Source organism: Sebastes fasciatus, chromosome 4 (assembly GCF_043250625.1).
Source record: "Sebastes fasciatus isolate fSebFas1 chromosome 4, fSebFas1.pri, whole genome shotgun sequence".
NCBI classification, from domain to species: domain Eukaryota; kingdom Metazoa; phylum Chordata; class Actinopteri; order Perciformes; family Sebastidae; genus Sebastes; species Sebastes fasciatus.
In genome coordinates this window covers 38,289,463-38,314,772 of record NC_133798.1, presented here as the reverse complement: position 1 = coordinate 38,314,772, position 25,310 = coordinate 38,289,463, and the positions used below count along the sequence as shown (strand labels likewise).

At 38.3% G+C, this 25,310-nt stretch overlaps 1 protein-coding gene across 1 annotated transcript in view; it reads right to left on the bottom strand.

Annotated features, from left to right (window-relative positions):
* tubgcp6 (tubulin gamma complex component 6) overlaps window positions 1–25,310 on the bottom strand; it is a 48,139-nt gene that overhangs the window by 7,000 nt on the left and 15,829 nt on the right. Inside the window, exons 11-21 of the mRNA XM_074634155.1 lie at window positions 24,311–24,460; window positions 22,782–22,863; window positions 20,304–20,392; window positions 18,780–18,895; window positions 16,582–16,720; window positions 16,365–16,463; window positions 14,086–16,264; window positions 12,820–12,981; window positions 3,677–3,845; window positions 2,748–2,889; window positions 342–536 (exon numbers count right to left, since the gene is read on the bottom strand). Of these exons, the coding sequence (XP_074490256.1) occupies window positions 342–536; window positions 2,748–2,889; window positions 3,677–3,845; window positions 12,820–12,981; window positions 14,086–16,264; window positions 16,365–16,463; window positions 16,582–16,720; window positions 18,780–18,895; window positions 20,304–20,392; window positions 22,782–22,863; window positions 24,311–24,460 (3,522 nt within the window). The remainder of the gene's footprint in view (window positions 1–341; window positions 537–2,747; window positions 2,890–3,676; window positions 3,846–12,819; window positions 12,982–14,085; window positions 16,265–16,364; window positions 16,464–16,581; window positions 16,721–18,779; window positions 18,896–20,303; window positions 20,393–22,781; window positions 22,864–24,310; window positions 24,461–25,310) is intronic.

The window sequence follows — 25,310 nt, the reverse complement described above, 5'->3', positions numbered from 1 at the left end:
GGAATGAGAAAAGGATATATGGTGAGAGAGAGAGAGAAGCACAAGCAAGAGATAAAGATACAGAAAGAGAGGAGATTCAGGTAGAAGATGGAGGAGAGGGAACAGTGAGCAAGGTGAAGAACACAGAGGACAACATGAGCAGCATTAGTCTTCCAAAACACTCAACTCCAATCAATCTACAGGGTTCAACCATTTAAGTGCGTGATAAGCTCATTTTCCACACCCGGAACGGTTTGTCAAAGAACATGACAGGTTGTCACATTCAAGCTGCCACTCATAACCGAGACAAGCGCGCTCATGCAAGCGTTACGCACTCCGTCTCTGACTCCATTAAAACACACCTTGTAGCGCAGCTCCAGACAGTTGAGAGAATCGGGGGCGTTCGGGTGGAAGGTCTCCGGGAGGAAGCGCAGGGCGAAGGTGAAGTTAGCGGCTAAGGGGGTGTCCCCGTGTAAGCTGTACTGCAGGGCCTTGCTGAGGATGGAGTTCAGGACCAAGGGGGTCAGCAGCTCGCCGGGAGTCTGGCCGCTGCCCAGCTGTCAAATCAAAAACACAAAGGTCAAACACGGATGACTACCCCGTACACCTGTTCACCGGCCTTTTTCAAACTGTGCCATCAAGGCCCGAGATTTGGCAGCTTTTCATCCCAAACAAACTCTGCGTGCAGCTGATTACACTGATTAGCTGTTTTCCGGTTGAAGGTGTTACTAATCAGCGAGATCAGCTGGTGCAGTGTTTGGCTGGAACAAAAACCTTCTGTCTCTTTCACGGGCCTCGAGAGACAGATGTACATGAATGCTTCTGCAGAGCAGCAGCAGCACCAAGGTGTTATAACAAAAGGCTGTGCTTGTTATTTCTCGCCAGGAAACTTGGGTAGTAAGTCTCGGAATCTATGCCAGGCACACATCATGTGCTGCAACACAGGAACAGAGAGAGACGTCAGATAGAAAATATTGTTATATTAAGTTGTGAAAACAACGTGACGAGAAAATGTGTCTCTCACACTGACAATTATCACCTGAAGCTGCAGCTCCCCCACTGCTTTACAGAGTTTCATAGTGAGTTTCCAGGTGCAACTTTACTATTTTCAGTTCACTCTCACCGCTGTCATAGCGTCGTTTTCAGCCGCAGCAGGCAGCCGCTTTCAGTGAAAAAGCAAAATAGCTACAGATGTTTCCCTGAGGAGTTGGTAGTGTGAATATAGGACTCGCCAGGAGGCCAGAAACACAACAACTCTACATGGATGACAATGTCGCTCCATGCTAGATGTGTAAATATGTAAATGTTTGCTAACAAGTTTGCTGCTGTATCAACTTAAAAAGTGATAATATGTCAATGTTTTATTCACAAGCAGCATTGCTGTAAACCAAATATTGACATAAAATATTGACATATTTCCCCCCCACAGAGTTGATATGGTGAACATCTTAGCAAACAGTTGCTTCTTTACACACCCAGCAGATAAGGAGCAACATTATTATTCATTTGGAGTTGTGTTTCCGGCCACCCGATGAATGTAAGTCCAATATTCACTCTCCTTTAGAACTCCTGAGGGACATATTTGGTCCGTCAACCAAAACAATGAGTTCAAAAAGACACTGAAACAACCTCTGTGGGTTCATCACAACGAGCACATAGTTATTCAGTCCGTTATTAATTAGGGCTGTTGAAGTAAACGCGATAACGCATTAACGCAACTTGCGATTTTTAGGTTGTAGCGAGTCCAGTTTTAAAGCTAGAGTGAAGATACTGGTGTCATATGAAACTTGTCACAAAGGAGGTTAAATAACGCTCCAAACTAAAAAACATTTTGGCGAGGAAAAACTGGCATGGCCATTTTCAAAGGGGTCCCTTGACCTCTGACCTCCAGATCAGTGAATGTAAATGGGTTCTATGGGTACCCACGAGTCTCCCCTTTACAGACATGCCCACTTTATGATAATCACATGCAGTTTGGGGCAAGTCATAGTCAAGTCAGCACACTGACACACTGACAGCTGTTGTTGCCTGTTGGGCTGCAGTTTGCCATGTTATGATTTAAGCATATTGTTTTATGCTAAATGCAGTACCTGTGAGGGTTTCTGGACAATATCTGTCATTGTTTTGTGTTGTTCATTGATTTCCAATAATAAATATATACATAAGTTTGCATAAAGCAGCATATTTGTCCACTTCCATGCTGAGAAGAGTATTAAATACTTGACAAATCTCCCTTTAAGGTACATTTTGTATAATTTTAATAGATGACAACCCTATTATTAATATAACAATATTGATTAGAGCAGCTTTTACAACGGTCAGGTTTGCAATCCTTTTTGAGAAGCTATGGGTGCCGGTATAAAATACACACACCGGCTCTAGGAGTCTTATTTTAGAGGAGAAAATCTGAACGCTCACAGAAGGCGTTCCCCGGGGAACGACACAAGGGAGTCGGGTAACTTCCTCCGGGGAACTGCCCTCCACCTGTGGCGTAGCATACATTTTCAAACAACGGCTCACTCTATGTATTCAACCTTTGGTGTACACCGAGGGGTATTATTCAGCTCGTAACTGGCAGTTTTATGCATACAGTCATTTACAAGGTTACCTGTGCCTGCAAACAGATAAATGTAAAACATTCAAGAGGACAGGACATTTGGCCTTGTTCCAAGATGTCCTTTCTTGTCCTCTCCTAAAAACAATACAATACATCACCCTTATTTTCTGCATGCACAGAGATCACAGCAACACTTCTTAAAGATCTTCACCTTTTCAAAGAGCAGATCGCTGAGATACTGAGAGAACTCGCCGTCCTCCATCAGCAGGAAGTGGCGCAGTGCCTCAAAGTGTCTCTCCACCCCCAACTCCACAAAGAAGTAGTCCACCACCGCCTTGTTCACCAAAGACACACTGGGGACGGAAGGTTGGAGGAGACAATGACCGAGATAAGGAGTTTTGACACAAGAATCGGGACTGAAAATAATGTTGAGTTGCACATTTGATACGGGATGATAGACATCAGGGGATATACCGGTGTTTTGGATGACTTCCTCCATCCCATTGCTTTAAATTATTCCTAAGCAATTCACATTTATATAACAGTGGGATTTAGCAGAGGCTCTCTTTAACTGAAAAGTCAGCAGGGAAGATATGAAAATAGAGTTGAAAAATCTCTAGCGAACTTCACTGTGTCGTCTAAGCACGGGACCAAAATGTGTTAATAGAAATTTAGAGCTATGAATTCCGCTGCTAAATATACTGCACCCCCCTCCGTGTGCAGAAAGGGATGAGAAAGCCATTTCTTTACACACAAAAGGCTAAACTGCACAGTGTGCAGAAACATTGCAGGTGAAAGACTGACAGGCCCCGTCTGGATCTCTGATGGGATTTCAAACAGAAAAAAAGGATCCTACAAAGATGGAAAGTAATAAGAATTTAAATTATTCCTGCGGTGCAGAATGTGCACTCAACTCCACTTTAAGTGGCCTGAAGTAGCAGGGAAATGACAAGAGATCAGTGAAAGCCTCAAACCTGCAATTTCTCTTAAACATAGTATTTTGGCTTCCAGGTAAAAATCATGTCTTTCTCAAAAACATTCAAAACTTATAAACAATAACTTGTAATGTGCTTCAGAAATCCCTGAATACCACAAATCAGACACTTTCCCCCTACAGCTTGCTTTCAGTCAGACACTCACTGTGTGATGAGCGGGGTGGTGACGGCCTGTTTTATCAGAACTGGCAGGGAAACCATCTCGCTGAGTTGGACAGCGGTGGTGTCTGTGGCTCTGCGGAGCGTGGGGTCCATGGGAAGCCCCCAGGGGCCCCGAGTTACCTGCTTCACCAGCTGGCACTCAGGGGACGAAGCTGTGTGGAAGGGAGATGACAGAAAAAGCAGAATAAATATCAGTCTCAAAAACCGCAGAAAACTGCGCAGTTTTTTAAATAGTGCGAAGAAAAAAAAATATGTAGAGTCGAATGAAAAAGAGAAATGAAATTATTATCATAGTAATAATTTTGCAAGAAAAATAAATGTTTGAAACATTTATTAAATGATTTAATTAGGGCTGTCAAAGTTAAGGCGTCAATAGCAAATTAACACAAATTAGTTTCAACGCCACTCATTTTTTATCACATTAACGCAACTTGTGATTTTTAGGTTGTAGCGGGATCAGTTTTAAAGCCAGAGTGAAGATACTGGCATCATATGAAACTAGAAAACTAAAAGAGCCATTGGCTTGTCTAGAAGTAGGCTAAATAACGCTCCAAACTTTAGCTAAATTTTGGCAAGGAAAAACTGGCATGTCCATTTTCAAAGGGGTCCCTTGACCTCTGACCTCAAGATATGTGAATGAAAATGGGTTCTATGGGTACCAACGAGTCTTTGCTTTACAAGTTTGCTTCTGTATCAACTTAAAAAGTGATAATATGTCAATGTTTTATTCACAAGCAGCATGGCTGTAAACCAAATATTGACATATTTCCCCCCCTACAGAGTTGATATGCTGAACATCTTAGCAAGCAGTTGTTTTTACACATCCAGCAGATAAGGAGCAACACTATTATTCATTTTGAGTCCTGTTTCTGGCCACCTGATAAGGTGAGTCCAATATTCACTCTACTTTAGAACTCCTGAGGGACATATTTGGTCAGTCAACCAAAACAACGAGTTAAAAATGACACTGAAAAGGCCTCTGTGGGTTCATCACAACGAGCACATAGTTATTCAGTCCGTTATTAATTAGGACATTTTTTCAGATCTTTTTTTTCAGACATTTTTCAGATCTTTTTTTTCAGACTTTTTTTTCGGACATTTTTTTCGGATATTTTTTTAGATCTTTTTTTAGATCTTTTTTCAGATCTTTTTTTTCAGACTTTTTTTTCAGACTTTTTTTCAGACTTTTTTCAGATCTTTTTTTTCGGACATTTTTTTAGATCTCTTTTTCCAGACATTTTTCAGATATTTTTTTTCAGACATTTTTTTCGGACATTTTTTCAGACTTTTTTTTCGGACATTTTTCAGATATTTTTTTCTGAAGTTTTTTTAGATCTCTTTTTTCAGACATTTTTTCCAGACAATTTTCAGATATTTTTTTTCGGAGATGTTTTTAGATCTTTTTTCAGACATTTTTCAGATATTTCTTTTCAGACTTTTTTTTCGGACATTTTTTTCAGACATTTTTCAGATCTAATTTTTTTGGACATTTTTTCAGATTTTTTTTTCGGACATTTTTCAGATTTTTTTTTCCAGACATTTTTCAGATATTTTTTTTCAGACATTTTTTCAGAACTTTTGTTTCGGACATTTTTTCAGACTTTTTTTTCAGACGTTTTTCAGGTCTTTTTTTCAGACTTTTTTTGTCCGATCTTTTTCAGATATTTTTTTTCGGACATTTTTTTCAGACTTTTTTTTCAGACGTTTTGTTTCGGACATTTTTTCAGACTTTTTTTGTCCGATCTTTTTCAGATCTTTTTTTTCGGACATTCTTTTCAGACATTTTTCAGATCTTTTTTTTCGGACATTTTTTCAGACTTTTTTTTCAGACGTTTTTCAGGTCTTTTTTTGTCCGATCTTTTTCAGACCTTTTTTTTCAGACATTTTTCAGATCTTTTTTTCTGAAGTTTTTTTAGATCTCTTTTTTCAGACATTTTTTCCAGACAATTTTCAGATATTTTTTTTCGGAGATGTTTTTAGATCTTTTTTCAGACATTTTTCAGATATTTCTTTTCAGACTTTTTTTTCGGACATTTTTTTCAGACATTTTTCAGATCTTTTCTTCAGACATTTTTTCAGACCTTTTGTTTCGGACATTTTTTCAGACTTTTTTCAGATCTAATTTTTTTGGACATTTTTTCAGATTTTTTTTTCGGACATTTTTCAGATTTTTTTTTCCAGACATTTTTCAGATATTTTTTTTCAGACATTTTTTCAGAACTTTTGTTTCGGACATTTTTTCAGACTTTTTTTTCAGACGTTTTGTTTCGGACATTTTTTCAGACTTTTTTTGTCCGATCTTTTTCAGATCTTTTTTTTCGGACATTCTTTTCAGACATTTTTCAGATCTTTTTTTTCGGACATTTTTTCAGACGTTTTTCAGGTCTTTTTTTGTCCGATCTTTTTCAGACCTTTTTTTTCAGACATTTTTCAGATCTTTTTTTCAGACATTTTTTCAGACTTTTTTTTCAGACATTTTTCAGAATTTTTTTTTCAGACCTTTTGTTTCGGACATTTTTTAGACTTTTTTTTCAGACATTTTTCCTATCTTTTTTTTCAGATTTTGTTTTCGGGCATTTTTTCAGACTGTTTTTTTAGAAATTTTTTGTCCGATCTTTTTCAGATCTTTTTTTTCGGACATTCTTTTTACAGACATTTTTCAGATCTTTTTTTTCGGACATTTTTTCAGACTTTTTTTTCAGACGTTTTTCAGGTCTTTTTTTCAGACTTTTTTTGTCCGATCTTTTTCAGATCTTTTTTTTCGGACATTCTTTTCAGACATTTTTCTTCAGACATTTTTTCAGACCTTTTGTTTCGGACATTTTTTCAGACTTTTTTCAGATCGAATTTTTTCAGACTTTTTTTTCAGACATTTTTCAGATCTTTTTTTCAGACATTTTTTCAGACCTTTTGTTTTGGACATTTTTTCAGACTTTTTTCAGATCGAATTTTTTCAGACTTTTTTTTCAAACCTTTTTTTTCAGACCTTTTGTTTCAGACATTTTTCCTATCTTTTTTTCAGATTTTGTTTTCGGATATTTTTTCAGACTTTTTTTTCTGACGTTTTTCAGATCTTTTTTTTCAGACATTTTTTTTCGAACATTTTTTCAGACTTTTTTCAGACGTTTTTCAGGTCTTTTTTTGTCCGATCTTTTTCAGACCTTTTGTTTCGGACATTTTTCCAGATCGAATTTTTTCGGACATTTTTTCAGACTTTTTTTTCAGACATTTTTCAGATCTTTTTTTCAGATATTTTTTCAGACTTTTTTTGTCCGATCTTTTTCAGACCTTTTGTTTCGGACATTTTTTCAGATCGAATTTTTTCAGACATTTTTCAGATCTTTTTTTCAGACATTTTTTCAGACCTTTTGTTTCGGACATTTTTTCAGACTTTTTTCAGATCTATTTTTTTTGGACATTTTTTCAGACTTTTTTTTCGGACATTTTTCAGATATTTTTTTCCAGACATTTTTCAGATATTTTTTTTCAGACATTTTTTCAGAACTTTTGTTTCGGACATTTTTTCAGACTTTTTTTTCAGACGTTTTTCAGGTCTTTTTTTCAGACTTTTTTTGTCCGATCTTTTTCAGATATTTTTTTTCGGACATTTTTTTCAGACTTTTTTTTCAGACGTTTTGTTTCGGACATTTTTTCAGACTTTTTTTGTCCGATCTTTTTCAGATATTTTTTTTCGGACATTCTTTTCAGACATTTTTCAGATATTTTTTTTCGGACATTTTTTCAGACTTTTTTTTCAGACGTTTTTCAGGTCTTTTTTTGTCCGATCTTTTTCAGACCTTTTGTTTCGGACATTTTTCAGATCTTTTTTTCAGACATTTTTTCAGACTTTTTTTTCAGACATTTTTCAGAATTTTTTTTTCAGACCTTTTGTTTCGGACATTTTTTAGACTTTTTTTTCAGACATTTTTCCTATCTTTTTTTTCAGATTTTGTTTTCGGGCATTTTTTCAGACTGTTTTTTTAGAAATTTTTTGTCCGATCTTTTTCAGATCTTTTTTTTCGGACATTCTTTTCAGACATTTTTCAGATCTTTTTTTTCGGACATTTTTTCAGACTTTTTTTTCAGACGTTTTTCAGGTCTTTTTTTCAGACTTTTTTTGTCCGATCTTTTTCAGATATTTTTTTTCGGACATTCTTTTCAGACATTTTTCTTCAGACATTTTTTCAGACCTTTTGTTTCGGACATTTTTTCAGACTTTTTTCAGATCGAATTTTTTCAGACTTTTTTTTCAGACATTTTTCAGATCTTTTTTTCAGACATTTTTTCAGACCTTTTGTTTTGGACATTTTTTCAGACTTTTTTCAGATCGAATTTTTTCGGACATTTTTTCAGACTTTTTTTTCAAACCTTTTTTTTCAGACCTTTTGTTTCAGACATTTTTCCTATCTTTTTTTTCAGATTTTGTTTTCGGACATTTTTTCAGACTTTTTTTTCTGACGTTTTTCAGATCTTTTTTTTCAGACATTTTTTTTCGAACATTTTTTCAGACTTTTTTCAGATCTTTTTCAGATCTTTTTTTTCGGACATTTTTTCAGACATTTTTTCCAGACAATTTTCAGCTCTTATTTTTCAGACTTTTTTTTAATCTCTTTTTTTCGGACATTTATCAGACTTTTTTTTCAGACTTTTTTCCGATATTTTTTTTCAGACATTTTTCAGATATTTTTTTTCGGACATTTTTTTGTCCGACATTTTTCAGATATTTTTTTTCCAGATATTTTTTTTCAGATATTTTTTTTCGGACATTTTTTCAGACTTTTTTTTCAGACGTTTTTCAGGTCTTTTTTTCAGACTTTTTTTGTCCGATCTTTTTCAGATATTTTTTTTCGGACATTCTTTTCAGACATTTTTCAGATATTTTTTTTCAGACATTTTTCTTCAGACATTTTTTCAGACCTTTTACATATTTTTTTTCCAGAATTTTTTTCCAGACATTTTTCAGATATTTTTTTTCAGACATTTTTTCAGAACTTTTGTTTCGGACATTTTTTCAGACTTTTTTTTCAGACGTTTTTCAGGTCTTTTTTTCAGACTTTTTTTGTCCGATCTTTTTCAGATATTTTTTTTCGGACATTTTTTTCAGACTTTTTTTTCAGACGTTTTGTTTCGGACATTTTTTCAGACTTTTTTTGTCCGATCTTTTTCAGATATTTTTTTTCGGACATTCTTTTCAGACATTTTTCAGATATTTTTTTTCGGACATTTTTTCAGACTTTTTTTTCAGACGTTTTTCAGGTCTTTTTTTGTCCGATCTTTTTCAGACCTTTTGTTTCGGACATTTTTCAGATCTTTTTTTCAGACATTTTTTCAGACTTTTTTTTCAGACATTTTTCAGAATTTTTTTTTCAGACCTTTTGTTTCGGACATTTTTTAGACTTTTTTTTCAGACATTTTTCCTATCTTTTTTTTCAGATTTTGTTTTCGGGCATTTTTTCAGACTGTTTTTTTAGAAATTTTTTGTCCGATCTTTTTCAGATCTTTTTTTTCGGACATTCTTTTCAGACATTTTTCAGATCTTTTTTTTCGGACATTTTTTCAGACTTTTTTTTCAGACGTTTTTCAGGTCTTTTTTTCAGACTTTTTTTGTCCGATCTTTTTCAGATATTTTTTTTCGGACATTCTTTTCAGACATTTTTCTTCAGACATTTTTTCAGACCTTTTGTTTCGGACATTTTTTCAGACTTTTTTCAGATCGAATTTTTTCAGACTTTTTTTTCAGACATTTTTCAGATCTTTTTTTCAGACATTTTTTCAGACCTTTTGTTTTGGACATTTTTTCAGACTTTTTTCAGATCGAATTTTTTCGGACATTTTTTCAGACTTTTTTTTCAAACCTTTTTTTTCAGACCTTTTGTTTCAGACATTTTTCCTATCTTTTTTTTCAGATTTTGTTTTCGGACATTTTTTCAGACTTTTTTTTCTGACGTTTTTCAGATCTTTTTTTTCAGACATTTTTTTTCGAACATTTTTTCAGACTTTTTTCAGATCTTTTTCAGATCTTTTTTTTCGGACATTTTTTCAGACATTTTTTCCAGACAATTTTCAGCTCTTATTTTTCAGACTTTTTTTTAATCTCTTTTTTTCGGACATTTATCAGACTTTTTTTTCAGACTTTTTTCCGATATTTTTTTTCAGACATTTTTCAGATATTTTTTTTCGGACATTTTTTTGTCCGACATTTTTCAGATATTTTTTTTCCAGATATTTTTTTTCAGATATTTTTTTTCGGACATTTATCAGACTTTTTTTTCAGACTTTTTTCCGATATTTTTTTTCAGACATTTTTCAGATATTTTTTTTCGGACATTTTTTTGTCCGACATTTTTCAGATATTTTTTTTCCAGATATTTTTTTTCAGATATTTTTTTTCGGACATTTTTTCAGACTTTTTTTTCAGACGTTTTTCAGGTCTTTTTTTCAGACTTTTTTTGTCCGATCTTTTTCAGATATTTTTTTTCGGACATTCTTTTCAGACATTTTTCAGATATTTTTTTTCAGACATTTTTTTTCGAACATTTTTTCAGACTTTTTTCAGATCTTTTTTTTCGGACATTTTTTCAGACATTTTTTCCAGACAATTTTCAGCTCTTATTTTTCAGACTTTTTTTTAATCTCTTTTTTTCGGACATTTATCAGACTTTTTTTTCAGACTTTTTTCCGATATTTTTTTTCAGACATTTTTCAGATATTTTTTTTCGGACATTTTTTTGTCCCACATTTTTCAGATATTTTTTTTCCAGATATTTTTTTTCAGATATTTTTTTTCGGACATTTTTTCAGACTTTTTTTTCAGACGTTTTTCAGGTCTTTTTTTCAGACTTTTTTTGTCCGATCTTTTTCAGATATTTTTTTTCGGACATTCTTTTCAGACATTTTTCAGATATTTTTTTTCAGACATTTTTCTTCAGACATTTTTTCAGACCTTTTACATATTTTTTTTCCAGAATTTTTTTCCAGACATTTTTCACTAAATATCTTCAGGTTTTTGATTTAACAAGACATTTGAATATGTGAACATGGGCTTTTTAATATTTCCTAAAATGGTTAAGAACTTAATGATTAATCGATAATGAATCTAAGGTCTTAAAATGTGTTGATTCATCTCTTAAAAAGAGATAAAAACAGAAGAGCTGCAGAATGGATAGTCTTTGCTGCAGGGTGATTTCATTAAATAGCACTATACAATATTGTAAGTTGTTGCAGTTATTTTGTCCACCTTCTATATTTATAGTAACTCTCCGTAAATAATTAGGGCATCCTGACTTTGATCAGTAGTGTGGAAGATGCATTCGGCTGACTGATTTCACGGAGACCCTGAAAGGAAGCTGGCATGACTAATAGCAGCATGACACGCAGAGTGAAGAAGACAGGATATTACTTCAACGAGCCATGATGCATCTCACCCGAACATAAACCAGACTTAATACTCTGGTGAAATATCACTGCTTTTTATACAACCTCTGTGGACCCGCTGATGGAGTAAATATTTAACAGCCTCTAGAAATGCATCACTGAACATGTAAAAAAAAAAAGAAGCTTGTTTTAATTTACATGAAGTACGCTCCGCCGCTTTAAGGTGCATCATTTTCATTTCTCTGCAATTTTTGACATAAAAGTTTTGCTCCGATTTCACAAGATGTTTAATTTCTCATTAAGTTATTTCAGAGACATCAGGGAGGTAACAAGCAGCATATAATGAACAACTCACCTTAGACCACATAGATACGCTCATATTCTACTATCAGAAGATCAGGGGAGCCCATTTCATTTTCTACTAGATTTGTACTGTTGGCTACAACCATATACTGTTAATAAATTAATGGGTTAGAATTTCTTTTAGGTGTCTAGTCTCAACTAAACTACAATTATTGTATTTAATCCCTTACCCCTTTTATGGTCATTTGTTAAAAGCAGAAGCAATAGCATCAATTTTAAGAGACAAAATTATTTAAATGTATAAAACGGCTGTGTTGAATACTCGATTCTGATTGGTCAATCACGGCGTTCTGCGGTCTGTAATTTCTCTATAACAGACCGTTGCTATTAGGGATGTCAATAATTAATGTTTAACCGTTAACCGACATTAAGCATTTTAACCGATTAAAGGGACTGTTTGTAACTTTCTAAGCGTATAAATGTACCGTGTCGGGACACATGTGCGCTCGCATATGCGTGCTTGCGTTTGGCCGGCGTCCCCGCTCCTCTGCCTGCTTGCCTTCACTCAGACAGCGCGCGCGTTCTCGCGTACTCACTCCACCTCTAGACCTGAACGCGCACTCACTCCACACTGCAGAAGAGTTAGTTTAGCTCTGAGAATATCTAGTGAATGTACAGTGGACGTTTGTGCAGAAATAACTGCTGCAGCTCCTCCAGACCAACAGAGGTTTCCTATGTCTTGGGAAGTGACGGGGCTCTTCAGAGAGAAACGTTGTTGTCTGGTTACCGACCGGGTGCCGGTGTCTTCCTGCTCACTCCGGCTGCGGACGGAGGGAGACGAGTTTCTCGCTGCAGAGCCCCGCTGCCTCAGTCTGCGCTGAGGCAGGAGAAGCAAACACAGTATCAGCAGGGATTCATGGAGAGACCTTCGTCTGGTCAGCTAACATTACTGCCAAGTAGCTGAAATATAGAGTGATATTGTGGTTTTAGCTGACGTGTGTTGCCTCACTGTTTTTTAGCGATGCTCGTTCATGTCTATTTAGAGCGAGCACAAGCACAAGCCCGACGCTGACTTTCGTTGATTTCACGGCCACAGGTGTCGCTGTTAAGAAGCATTTCTGAAAGTTACAAATAGTCCCTTTAACGGATAAATTTGAAATGTTTCTCACTGTTCTTAACTAACTGAATTTCCTATCTAAACGTTTTCTGTTATTCTACATAACTCCATTTCCTCTCCCAAACCGTTAAAATGTGGAGTTCCTCAAGGTTCTGTTCTGGATCCCCTTCTGTTTTATATTTCAGATGCTTCGTTGTGGAAATTATTTGTAGTTACATTGCGTCGAGAATCGTGGCCTTACTGCCCAAAATGTCATGTATCTCACGTGTTGATCATCACATTTCCCACATTAACTATGTACAAAAGGAACCATTGATTTGTTTTGAACTAACCCATTAGGTTGTAGCAGTCTTCGTAGTGTTCCACATCGTACTGAGCACACAAAGCCAAGAGGTAATCGTGCTCAGACTTTTCTCCGGGGGACAGACAGAAGCCGACTGCCCAGCGCCCCATGAACTCAGCCAGCTGTTCCCCAGGGCTGTCCGACTTAGAGCCTGAAAAGAGACGTAAAACTTTAACATAGAACATGGCACAATGAACACCAACGCATCAGAGCAAAAAAATTATTCTTTCCAAGACTAGATAAATGTTTCCAGACTTTTCAATGCAAAGGCAGACATCTGACACAAATTCAACGATACAATAAAACAAAACAGTTATTAGTGTAAATGTAAATATCAAACTAAACTTTGAATGAAAATCGAAGCCAGGGTATTATAATGAAGCCTATTGTGCTCGTATTCAGGTTCATACCTGTATTTTGTCTTTCTATTAGAACATGTTTACATGCTGTAATGTTCAATAAACACTTTATTTTCCTCATACTGTCTGCCTGGATATACCTGTATTTACCCTCTGTTACTTCAATGGAATTGCGTTGCTAGGCAACAGCTTGGGTACATGTTTACTTCCTGTCAGCCGATGTTATTCACATCCACTGCAACAGGAAATAAACTGGGACACATTTAGAATGTTTCATTTAAAACCGCGTAATGGTCTAAATATTGTATATTTGTGACATCACAAACGGACAGAAATCCTGACGGCTTGTTTCAAAAATGTGTGTATTTCTCCGTATATTGAGCGTTTTGATAGTTTAACAGTATTTATAAAACACTTAAACCTGCTTTATAATATAAAAGACATGAAAATCTCACTTTTTACAATATGGGACCTTTAAGGCATGAGGTCCTAAACTATTCGGAAAGGATTTGCTTTTAATAGAAAAAAAAAAATCAGTCTCCTGGACAAAGCCACAAACTCTAAAATATTGCATGTGGAGAGAAAGAATAAATTTAGTTTATGTCGAGGAGAAGATTACAGCAAGTATTTATGAAGGACTAGGTCAGTTCTATCTTTTTTTCCCCTGTCTTCAATTTCATTAATTTCTATCTTAATTTCTACTTGTCAAGATCATCTCCTCTACGTATGCGAGTTGTTCTGTTGTGTCTTGAGTTGATGCATTAAAAATAAAGTGAAAATACAAGAGTGAGTTTATTGATCTAGACATCTTATACTACCTCAAGCTTACTAAGTGGCACTTAAGCGTGCCTTACAACTGCAGAAGGTTTATTACTTAAATACAATTCACTACCTACCTTTACCATCTTCGTTGTCTTCTGTCTTCTGCTGATTTAAGATGCCTATGCCCTTCACCACGCACCCAACTGCAAGCGAAGAATCTGATGAGTGGCCGTAAGCGCTGCCGGGTAATGGAGAACGTTTGGGTTCGTCTCCTGTAACGACACATCCGGGAACCATCCCTGAGTCTGAGGAATGACCGTGGGCACTGCCGGGTAGAGGAGAACGTTTGGGTTCGTCTCCTGTAACGACACATCCGGGAACCATCCCTGAGTCTGAGGAGTGACCGTGGGCACTGCCGGGTAGAGGAGAACGTTTGGGTTCGTCTCCTGTAACGACACATCCGGGAACCATCCCTGAGTCTGAGGAGTGACCGTGGGCACTGCCGGGTAGAGGGGAATGTTTGGGTTCGTCTCCCGATACGACACATCCGAGAACCAACCCTGAGTCTGAGGAGTGACCGTGTGCACTGCCGGGTAGAGGAGAACGTTTGGGTTCGTCTCCTGTAACGACACATCCGGGAACCATCCCTGAGTCTGAGGAGTGACCGTGGGCACTGCCGGGTAGAGGAGAACGTTTGGGTTCGTCTCCCGATACGACACATCCGGGAACCATCCCTGAGTCTGAGGAGTGACCGTGGGCACTGCCGGGTAGAGGAGAACGTTTGGGTTCATCTCCCGATACGACACATCCGGGAACCATCCCTGAGTCTGAGGAGTGACCATGGGCACTGCCAGGTAGAAGAGAACGTTTGGGTTCGTCTCCCGTAACGACACATCCGGTAACCAACCCCGAGTCTGAGGAGTGACCGTATGAGCTTCCAGGTAGAGCAGACAAGGTGGGTTCAGCTCCGGACACCACGCAGCCTGATTGAAGCGTGCCGTCTGAGGCGTGCCCGTGTTCGCTCCAACGGGGTCTTGCTTCAGCTATGTTAGACACAAACTCGCCCACTTTTATATTAGCGTCAGAGGAGTGGCCGTGGATGCCGGGAGCAGGAAGCGTCGAGGCAACATCTGAGATATTTTCTCCAACTTTAATGTGGGCATCTGCACTGTGACCGTGGACATTTGGAGCAGGAAGAGGAGCGACGAACTCTGAAACATTTTCCCCGACTTTAATGTGAGCATCGGAAGAGTGGCCGTGAACGCCGGAGGAAGGTAGAAGAGCGTCAACGTCCGAAACATGCTCTCCAATCTTGATGTGTGAATCTGAGGCATGGCCGTGGACGTTGGGGGATGGAAGAGGAGCAGTTATCTCCGACACAAGCTGTCCGACCTTTATGTGAGCATCAGAGGAATGACCGTGGACGCTGAGCGAAGGCTGCTGGGCAACTGCATCTGAAACCAGCTCTCCGGGTTTTAGTTGAACACTGGAGACATGAATGTTTGGCAAAGAAATATTATCACCAACGTTATCTTGAGTACGTGCATCAGGTGGATCAATGCCACCACAGTCAGAAAGGCTTGTCACTGCTTTGTGATGACGATTATCCCCGGCACTTTGCTCTGGCGTGGTGGACGGGGCATCATTGTCTTTTACACCCTCAACAGATTTACTCTTTGCCTCTACTTTACTTTCTAAATTCCCCATTTCAGTCTTCTGTTCTATCACAGATGCAACTTCTGTCTGCTTGTTTTCCGCCATTGAGCCACTCCCATCTACTAGCTGCACTGAGGCTTGAGAAGGATGTCCATAAACGCTTGCTTTAGATGTATTTTGAAACTCCTCTGGGGTGTACTGGCCTAGAGGAAAGCTGGATTTGGAGGCTTGGCTGAAGGGGTTGGCTTTTGGGAGACTTTCCTGGACTTGAGACATGTTCTCTCCTATGGGGATGTGAGAAAAAGAGGGGTGGTTTTGGAGCATGTCAGGCTGGACTGCAGGTCCCCAGCGAGGCCGGGGCTGGACCAAGGTTTGGCCCGTGATACCCTCAAGTGGACTAAAGGGGGCACTGAAGTCATAGTCTACTAGTTGTGCTGTAGGACACGCTTCAGGTAGGTCAGAGCCGATCTCCTGCAGGGCGACGTCCACCTGCTGACTGCCAGGATTCGGTGACTTGGGGAGAAAATCATCGACGTCGATGTGCTCAGAGATGAGGATGGGGTCTACTGTGAGGTGGGTGAGGCTGGGTGGTGATACAGCATCAGGTTCTTGAGTCTCCGCTGGCTGCTGTGCAGACGGATCCTGAGTGGGAGATTCCTGTTAAGAGAAGATGCTAATGAGCGCACACACACACACTTCCAAAAGAGAGCATAATTAAATGGGGATTTATGTATGAAAAACCAGTGTGTTGTCATACAGGTGCTGGTTGTGGTGCAGTCTGTTGAGCTGAGGGAACAGGTGGCAACACTTCCATGGGAGGTCTCTCCTGGCCTAAAGGATATTTCTTTAGCATTGCCTGGAATAAAAAAGTCACAAGAGCTTTGGTTAAAATGACTTCCCTTTCCTTAAATAATCTCTTTAATATCTTCTCCTCATCCTCTTGTGTGCGTTTTCTATGTTGATTCAGTACAAACCTGAGTCTGCTGGCTGTCGTGCATGAAGAACTGAGCCCGGGCATCGTCAAGTCTCATTCGCTGCACTCGCCACATGGCTCGCCTCTCTCTGCGAGCCGCCTCCTCTGACAGACGGCTGTACTGAGCTATCAGCTCCTTCCTACAATGTGAGAGTAGTAACACACAAGTTACAGGTAAATAATGTGGCTGAGGGGTTTCATCCAGAGCAAGTTGAAGTAAACGCATGTCTAGGAAAAGGTTTATGTCATGTAGAGTCGCAACCAAGGAAGGTTATAATAAGATTTATAATCGATTTAAATATTTAATCGCGATTAATCACATGATTGTCCATAACTAATCGTGGGTACCCATAGAACCCATTTTCATTCATATATCTGAAGGTCAGAGGTCAAGGGACCGCTTTGAAAATGGCCATGACAGTTTTTCCTCGCCAAATTTTAGCTTAAGTTTGGAGCTTTATTTAGTCTCCTTTCTGACAAGCTAGTATGACATAGCTTGTCAGTTGGTTGGTACCAATGGATTCATCAGGGTTTATAGTTTCATATGATGCCAGTATCTTCACTCTAGCTTTAAAACTGAGCCTGTTACAACCTCCGAAATATCGATTGCGTTTAAAGAAATTAGTGGTGTTAAAATTAATTTGCATTAATGCGTTATCGCGTTACAATAGTTTTAAATTCTAAATTATTTGTTATGTTATTTTAGTTTTGGCTTTTCAATTTCATTTCATTTTAGTTTTAGTTCGTTTTCAGAGCGTGTTTTGTAGTTTTAGTTTAGTTTAAATTTTTCAGAAAGGTTTCGTTTTAGTTTTTATATATATAGTTTTAGTTTGTTTTTCTTAGGGCCAGGTATTATGTTTCAGAAGTATGTAGCTACATAAACACACAAAGTACATGGTTGGAGAACTGTGTAGGAATGGCCATAATGTTTAATGTTTAATCTTCGCGTTATTTTAGTGTCTGATGTGAAGCAAATTGCAGCATAGCGCCGTCTCCTGTAAGGTCTCGTCCAATTCCTTTTTGTGGTTCAATGTCACAAGAGTTGATCGAAATTAATGCTTTTTTTCTGTAGTGATATATTATATTTAAAAACTAAAACTGAAATGATTTACATTCATTTTTATTGTATTTTCAGGTTTAGTTTTTCTTAAAGGATATCGTTTTTATTTAGTTTCAGTTTACTAAAATATTTTTCACTGCTTTATTTTCTATCATTTTCATTATCAAAATGCCTATTACAATATCCCAGAGTCAACGGGGATGTCTTCAAACTGTTTTGCTATGTTCTGATGTTGTGAAACATGGCTGTTGAGGATCAAACTCTAATTTATGGGATTGTCCTTTTTCTCCACCGGGTCATAGTACTCAACTTAACAGATAAGGATAACAAAATATTAATATTTGCTTCACTTCCTAAACACAGATTGGCTGATTTCTTTTTCTGCAGACAAGTTCTGATATATCCCATCACACTATAAATAATATGTCTTATTTGAATAGTGAGTAATTTATATTCAAATATGAGTGGATATCATCCAGCAATCAGTGTTCTTTCTACTCTGCGATGATAAGCTTTCGTGTGCATGTGCTCATGAGCGACTCTGATAAGCATATTGGTCTGCAATACGCCCGTGTGTGAATATGTGCTTTCAGGCTCTGTGATGGCTCTGACTTCAATTATGAGCAATTTCCTGAACCAATTATCAGCCACTTCAATGACCTATAATTGATTTATCAGTAAAGGCCTGTAAAAGATGAACTATACGATTTATTTTCACAGCTTATATGGAATATTTTCACAGCACATCCCGAATAACAAGATACTTAAATCTTGAATCTTTGCATCAAATACTCGTGCAAGCCAGTGTGAATTGGTTAGGTGAAAAGCTGCAGGGGGACAGGCGCAGGTAAACTCCTCGTCTAACAACTTTTAACCATCTTATGGAAATCCACTTGCTCGCATTACAGCCTCTGATCACGTTTGTTCATGCTGCGCCATACTGCCATTATCCAAAACTGCATGGGCATTCGGCACAAGCCCAGCTGCTGAAATATCCCGCACAGATGGACTTGATGTCCCCACCATGTTTGCACATAGTCCGTTAATATATTCTAGATCAAATAAAATCTTAACGGAGATTAATCAATCATCAATAAAACATTTAAATGTCTAGTAGCGGCTGTAAAAAGCATTCAGACCTGGCTCTCTGCTCCAGTTGCTCCTCCAGGGCTTGTAGTCTCTTTTCTCGGTCCCTCAGCTCTCTGGCAAAGCCGAAGTCATCCTCCTCCTGCCTCTTCTTGGCTACACTTCGCCACTGGTGACAAACACACACAAACACATCATTGCTTTCAGCCTCTATAATGGGCATCACAAGCTGTGGGTGGAGTGTAAGAAGCCAAATTTCTTTTCACATTATTCTCTCCCAAGCGTACATTTATGATCTGACAGATGTGTTGATTTTAAAGCGACTATAATCAATATTTTTATAATAACAACGTATCAAATAGAGAGGCGAAGCTCCTCCCCTTTCGGTGGGCCAACACGGGTCCTTATTTTCCAAAATAAGGTCCCGTGGTGGTCCACCGGAAGGGGCGGGACTTCGCCTCTCTATGACAATGTGAAAGAGCTCCCCCGTAGTGATGAACCTACAGAGAGTTATGACCTGCAGCTCCCCTCTGTTTTACAGAGTTTTATAGTGAGTATCAGCTCATTATTTAGCCACACAGCCCGCAACTTCTACTCTTTTGGTTCACTCTCATGGCATCATTAGTTGGCCACAGCAGACAGCTGTTTTCCGCAAAAAAAACGCTGTAAAAACACACTGTACAACACATACTCAGCACCAAACGGCAGACAGACACTGTTACCGACAAGCTGGTGAACATAGCGGTGAGTTTAGCAGCTAAAGAGTCAAATAGTTCCCCCAGGAGTTGGAAGAGACAACACAACTACAAAATAATGATGTTGCTCTGTGTCTGCTGGCTGTGTTTGCCAACAACTTCGCGGTAGCAACTTAAAAGGTGATTTTGAGCTCACAACGTGTTTCCGCTGCCTCAAAGTGGCCCAAAAAAAATCTGTTATTGCAGGTTTAACTTATAAAGAAAGAGACTTGTGCAACCTTTATTTAATGAATTTTGCTTCTTTATTTTATTTATCATTTTTGTATTACTTATGTATTTTTATATTGTTTTATTTATTCTTTTGTAAACGTGCCTTAAAGACACAGTATGTACTCTGTATCTGTCCTGTGTAACGTGAGGCGGGACCACAGGGATATAAGTAGAATCAGAATTTATTTTCATTTATTTTTAATAATTAATATTTCCTTATTATTATTATTTATCTATTTATTTAAAATGTTTTAATTTGTTTTTATTTTATTTTTTATTTTAATATTATTATCATTTTATTTTACCATTTTTTCTCCATTTGTTTTTCAATTTACAGTGACAGTCTGTTATTGTACGTACATATTATTTTATTTGTTATGGTTTAGGTTATTTTTCTTAAGAAAACAATAAAAAGCATGATTCAAAAAGAAAAGAAATAAGAGACGCTCTCCCTCTAACCCACTTTTCTTACCGTCTTGCAGACACATGCTCACCATCTTACTTTCTCACACATTTCTCAACACATGAACATTTTTAAATCTGTTACTCTTATTCACACACATATTTAAGTCTCACACACACACACACACACACACACACACATATTACTACCTCTTGCTCCTGGTCCAGGTCGTGCTTCATCTCCTCAAAACGCTCCCTCTTCTCGGCCTCCTCAGCCAGACGTTGTGACACCTGGCGCCCTACAGGAGCCGAGAGAAATAACAGTGGGCTGCTTACCCCCCCGCATAGACAAGTACATAACATCTCTGTCTCTCTTTCACTCTTTCACTCTTTCACTCTTTCACTCTTTCACTCTTTCACTCTTTCACTCTTACACACACACACACACACACACACACACACACACACACACACACACACACACACACACACACACACACACACACACACACACACACACACACACACACACACACACACACACACACACACACACACACACACACACACACACACACACACACACACACACACACAGCATCACCATCTGCCTAGGGCTGCACAATTAATCGAAATATTACCGAAATCGCAATATTTGTTAAAGGTGAAATGTGTCAAAACACCATTTTAAATAAAATATTATGGTGCTGCAGAGATGTCCTGACCTATACATCATATTCTACAGATTTAGGAAAACATTTAAAACATGAGATGCTCAGTGGAGCAACGTAGTCACCGTGACGTCACCCACTGGGTTGTGGTCTGACGTTTTGAAGCCTCAAGTTCAGCATTTTGTCCGTCGGCATCTTAGTTTTTGCCAACCAGAAGTACAGACATTTTGAGGCGACCAAAAAGGTTATAATTACTGATTATAATGAACTGAAAACACGCTGTGAAAGGGTTGAAGTTGTAAGACAATAACACGGACAACTCCCAGACCGGACAACACCGTGGTAGCGACCTGTCAATCACAAGATAGCCCCGCCCTGAAGCTGAGGACACACAAAGCCGACATCGAAGAACTAGCAGCAACAAAAGCCGCCTGTTGCGTCGCCTCACGTCGCCGCCACTCTCACTCACCACTTAGCCTCATTCCAGATGTTCATGTCGTTGTGAAACTATCCGTGTGTTGGAACAATCAGATGAGATGAAGATGTAAAATGAGAAGAGCCTTCTGTGTTTTCCTCTTGACTTTACGCGTTTGCTTGCTTTCCTCACATCCGTTTCTCTTCTCTTGCACTGATTTGTTTAAGCTGAACTAACAGCCAATCAGAGTGATTCCTCTCCGAGCTCTGCCGCTGATTTAAAAACATGCTGAATTGGCTGAAAAAACTCTGACACAGGCAGACTAGATCCGACGGTGCGGGATACACACCGAAAATACTAGAACGACGGACGCTCACCGGCGGCCCCAAACTGTCCGACGGCCGACTGTCGGCTTGGTGTGTCAGGACCTTAAAGGTCCCATATCGTGCTCATTTCCAGGTTCAAACTTGTATTTTGAGTTTCTACTAGAACATGCTGTAATGTTTCTTTAATTATCTTTATTTTCCTCATACTGTCTGTCTGAATATACCTGTATTCACCCTCTGTCTGAAACGCTCCGTTTTAGTGCATTTCAACGGAATTGCGTTGCTAGGCAACAGTTTGGGTCCATGCTTACTTCCTGTCAGCTGATGTTATTTACATACACTGCAACAGGAAATAAACTGGGACACATTTAGAATGTTTACATTTAAAACCGTGTGATGGTCTAAATATTGTATATTTGTGACATCACAAATGGACAGAAATCCTGACGGCTTGTTTCAAACGCACAATTTCTGAATATGGGCTGTTGGCTGCTGTGTATTTCTCCGTATATTGAACGTTTCGATACTTTCACAGTATTTATATAAAGCAATTAAACCTGCTTTATAATATAAAAGACATGAAAATCAAAATTTTTACAATATGGGACCTTTAAAGCATCCCCTACTTTATTGTCCATGTCACTCTAAATGGGACCATCATTTACTAACTGAACATCATGCTGTATTGAAGAAGACTTGAAACTAGTGATTGAGACCATAAACTCATGTTTACAATGTTTACAGAGGTAATAAATCAAGTGAGATGTAGAAGCTCATTTTCTCATAGACTTCTATACAATCTGAGTTGTCCACTGAAAATTAAAGAAAATGAGAGTAAAAACGATCATTCCTTCTAATATTGCAAATCATATCGCATTTGCAATAAAGTCGTTCAGTCCTACATCAGCCTCACGCAAACAAACACAAACAGGCCTAAGTGAAGACATGCCCAGTGCTCCCAAACTTCTTCTCCTCCACAAATCTTCTGAAGCAATACATGATGTGAGGAGTTCGCAAAACTGTGCGAGCGATGATTAGATTTCACAGCCCATAGTGCTGAAAGCCATTTGGAGCACTCCTCACTGCTATTGCGCCCCTGTGCATCTCTGCTGCTCTCCTGAGAGGAATGACTGGAGCTGAAGGAAACTCTCACAGTCAAGAGTCAAGAAGTGAGTGTGGGTTATACGGGGGTGTGCATATACATCAAGCAGCATATAAAATTAAACTCGCAGTGTATGTGTGTGTGTGTGTGTGTGTGTGTGTGTGTAACACTGACCGCGGATGCTCTCCAGGGTTTTGGCCGCTGACTCTCTGACCTGATTGATCAGCTCCTGGCGTGCCTGCTCTGTTCGCAGCGCCTTACAATAGAGAGACAAGAAATCATCATTAACAAATATCTATCCGGCTGCCCCGTAGCTCACCTCTCCTCCCCCACACCTCTGCCAGTCAGCACCACCAGCACACATAGACGATATAGGTCACACACACCAGGGTGATACACTAAATCAAGCAGCGTGCAAGCCCCAGACTTCAGCTGCATCATTATAATGACTCGCTGCTGAAACTCTCAGTACTTGAGGGGCAGTGTCACCATCATGGATCATGTTATGTAAAAAACCCTCTCTCTGTCTTAAGGGACAATACCTGTGTAATGACTTGTCTAACTGCAGGTTTGCCTTCTCTCCCTGAAGTTGAGGCTTCCCCTTGATTTTTAAGAATCCATTTAAGTCAGCTAGCAGAGACATAAAGGTGTCTTTATGAAGGTAATACACCATGTTGACGAGTAACATGGGGACACATTCTGATATCTTTCTCTCGTCAGACATAACTGATGAGGAGCAATATTAACAAAACCCCAGACTTCAGAAGAAAATGTGTTTAAAAATATTAGGGCTGTCAAAATCAACGTGATAAGAACGCAAATTCGTTTTAATACCACTAATTTCTTTAACACATTAATGCAACTCGCGATTTTTAGGTTGTAACAGGCTCAGTTTTAAAGCTAGAGTGAAGATACTGGCATCATATGAAACTAGAAAACCTAATGAATCCATCGGTACCAACCATGTCATACAAACTTGTCGCGAATGAGGTTAAATAATGCTCCAAATTTGCACTCAATTTTGGCAAGGAAAAACTGGCATGTCCATGTTCAAAGGGGTCCCTTGACCTCTGACCTCCAGATCAGTGAATGTAAATGGGTTCTATGGGTACCCACGAGTCTCCCCTTTACAGACATGCCCACTTTATGATAATCACATGCAGTTTGGGGCAAGTCATAGTCAAGTCAGCACACTGACACACTGACAGCTGTTGTTGTCTGTTGGGCTGCAGTTTGCCATGTTATGATTTGAGCATATTGTTTTATGCTAAATGCAGTACCTGTGAGGGTTTCTGGATCAATATCTGTCATTGTTTTGTATTGTTAATGGATTTCCAATAATAAATATATATTTACATTTACATAAAGCAACATATTTGCCCACTCCCATGTTGATAAGAGGATTAAATACTTGACAAATCTCCCTTTAAGGCACATTTTCGTGTGTTTGATTTGTGATTAATCCCCATTAATTATGGACAATTATGCGATTAAATATTTTAATCGATTGACAGCCCTACTACTAACATGGGAACACACATTCTTATATCTTTCTTTATGCTAATTTGACCAAAGCTCTTGTCAGATACATCGGAGGAGGAGCATTATTAACAAAAGCTCAGACTTCAGAAGAATAATTGTAAAACATATACATCACAGGCGAGATGCTACTGCATGGGAACAATATGCATGAGTATCATTACTTGCTCCTCCCTGCTGATGGCGCTGTGCTTAGCAACCCGCTCCATGCGTCCGCGATACACAGCGCAGTCCCTCTCGATCTCCTCCACCTCCTGGAGGGAGAAGGTGACGGAGATGCGAGGCACCGGCAGCTCCGACCCGCAGATGTAGTGCTGTGGACACAACAGGTAAGAGAAAATATGTAAACCTCTTATACCAGGGGTCAGCAACCTTTACGATCAAAAGAGCCATTTTAGCTTATAGTCTAAGTATATAGTATATAAGTCTAATGCAGTGTGGGACAAAGAAATGTACTACGGAGTATTAGGGCCACATTTAGGGATAATAAGAATAAAGTCATAATATTACGAGAAAAAAGTCGTAATGTTACGAGAAAAAAAGTAATATTACGAGAATAAAGTCATAACTTTACGAAAAAAAAAGTCGTAATATTACGAGAATAAAGTCATAACTTTACGAAAAAAAAAGTCGTAATATAACGAGAATAAAGTCATAACTTTACGAGAAAAAAATCATATTACGAGAATAAAGTCGTAATGTTACGAGAAAAAAAGTAATATTACAAAAATAAAGTCAGAACTTTACGAAAAAAAAGTCATATTACGAGAAAATAACACGTAAAATTACTACTGTATAATACTATGACTTTATCCTTGAAATCTTTTTTCCTCAATGTGGCCCTAATACTCCGTCGTACCATAGAACTACAACAATGATAAATACAAATGTAAACAAAAAAACAATTTTTTTTAAAAAATCCACAGGGAGCCACTGGAGAGGGGCTGAAGAGACGCAGGTTGCAGACACCTGTCTTATACTGATCACGTCTATCAAATATATCACCATCTACTTGACATTTGTATATTTATTACATGAACATAAAGTAGTGAAACAGACAGCTTCACTGTTTACTGAATTTTGTTGACTGTTTCCACCACAGGTGTTTTCCCCTTGCACATTCGTTTTCTGCCTCCATCTCTAGCAGCCGTGGCTGTTTCTCGT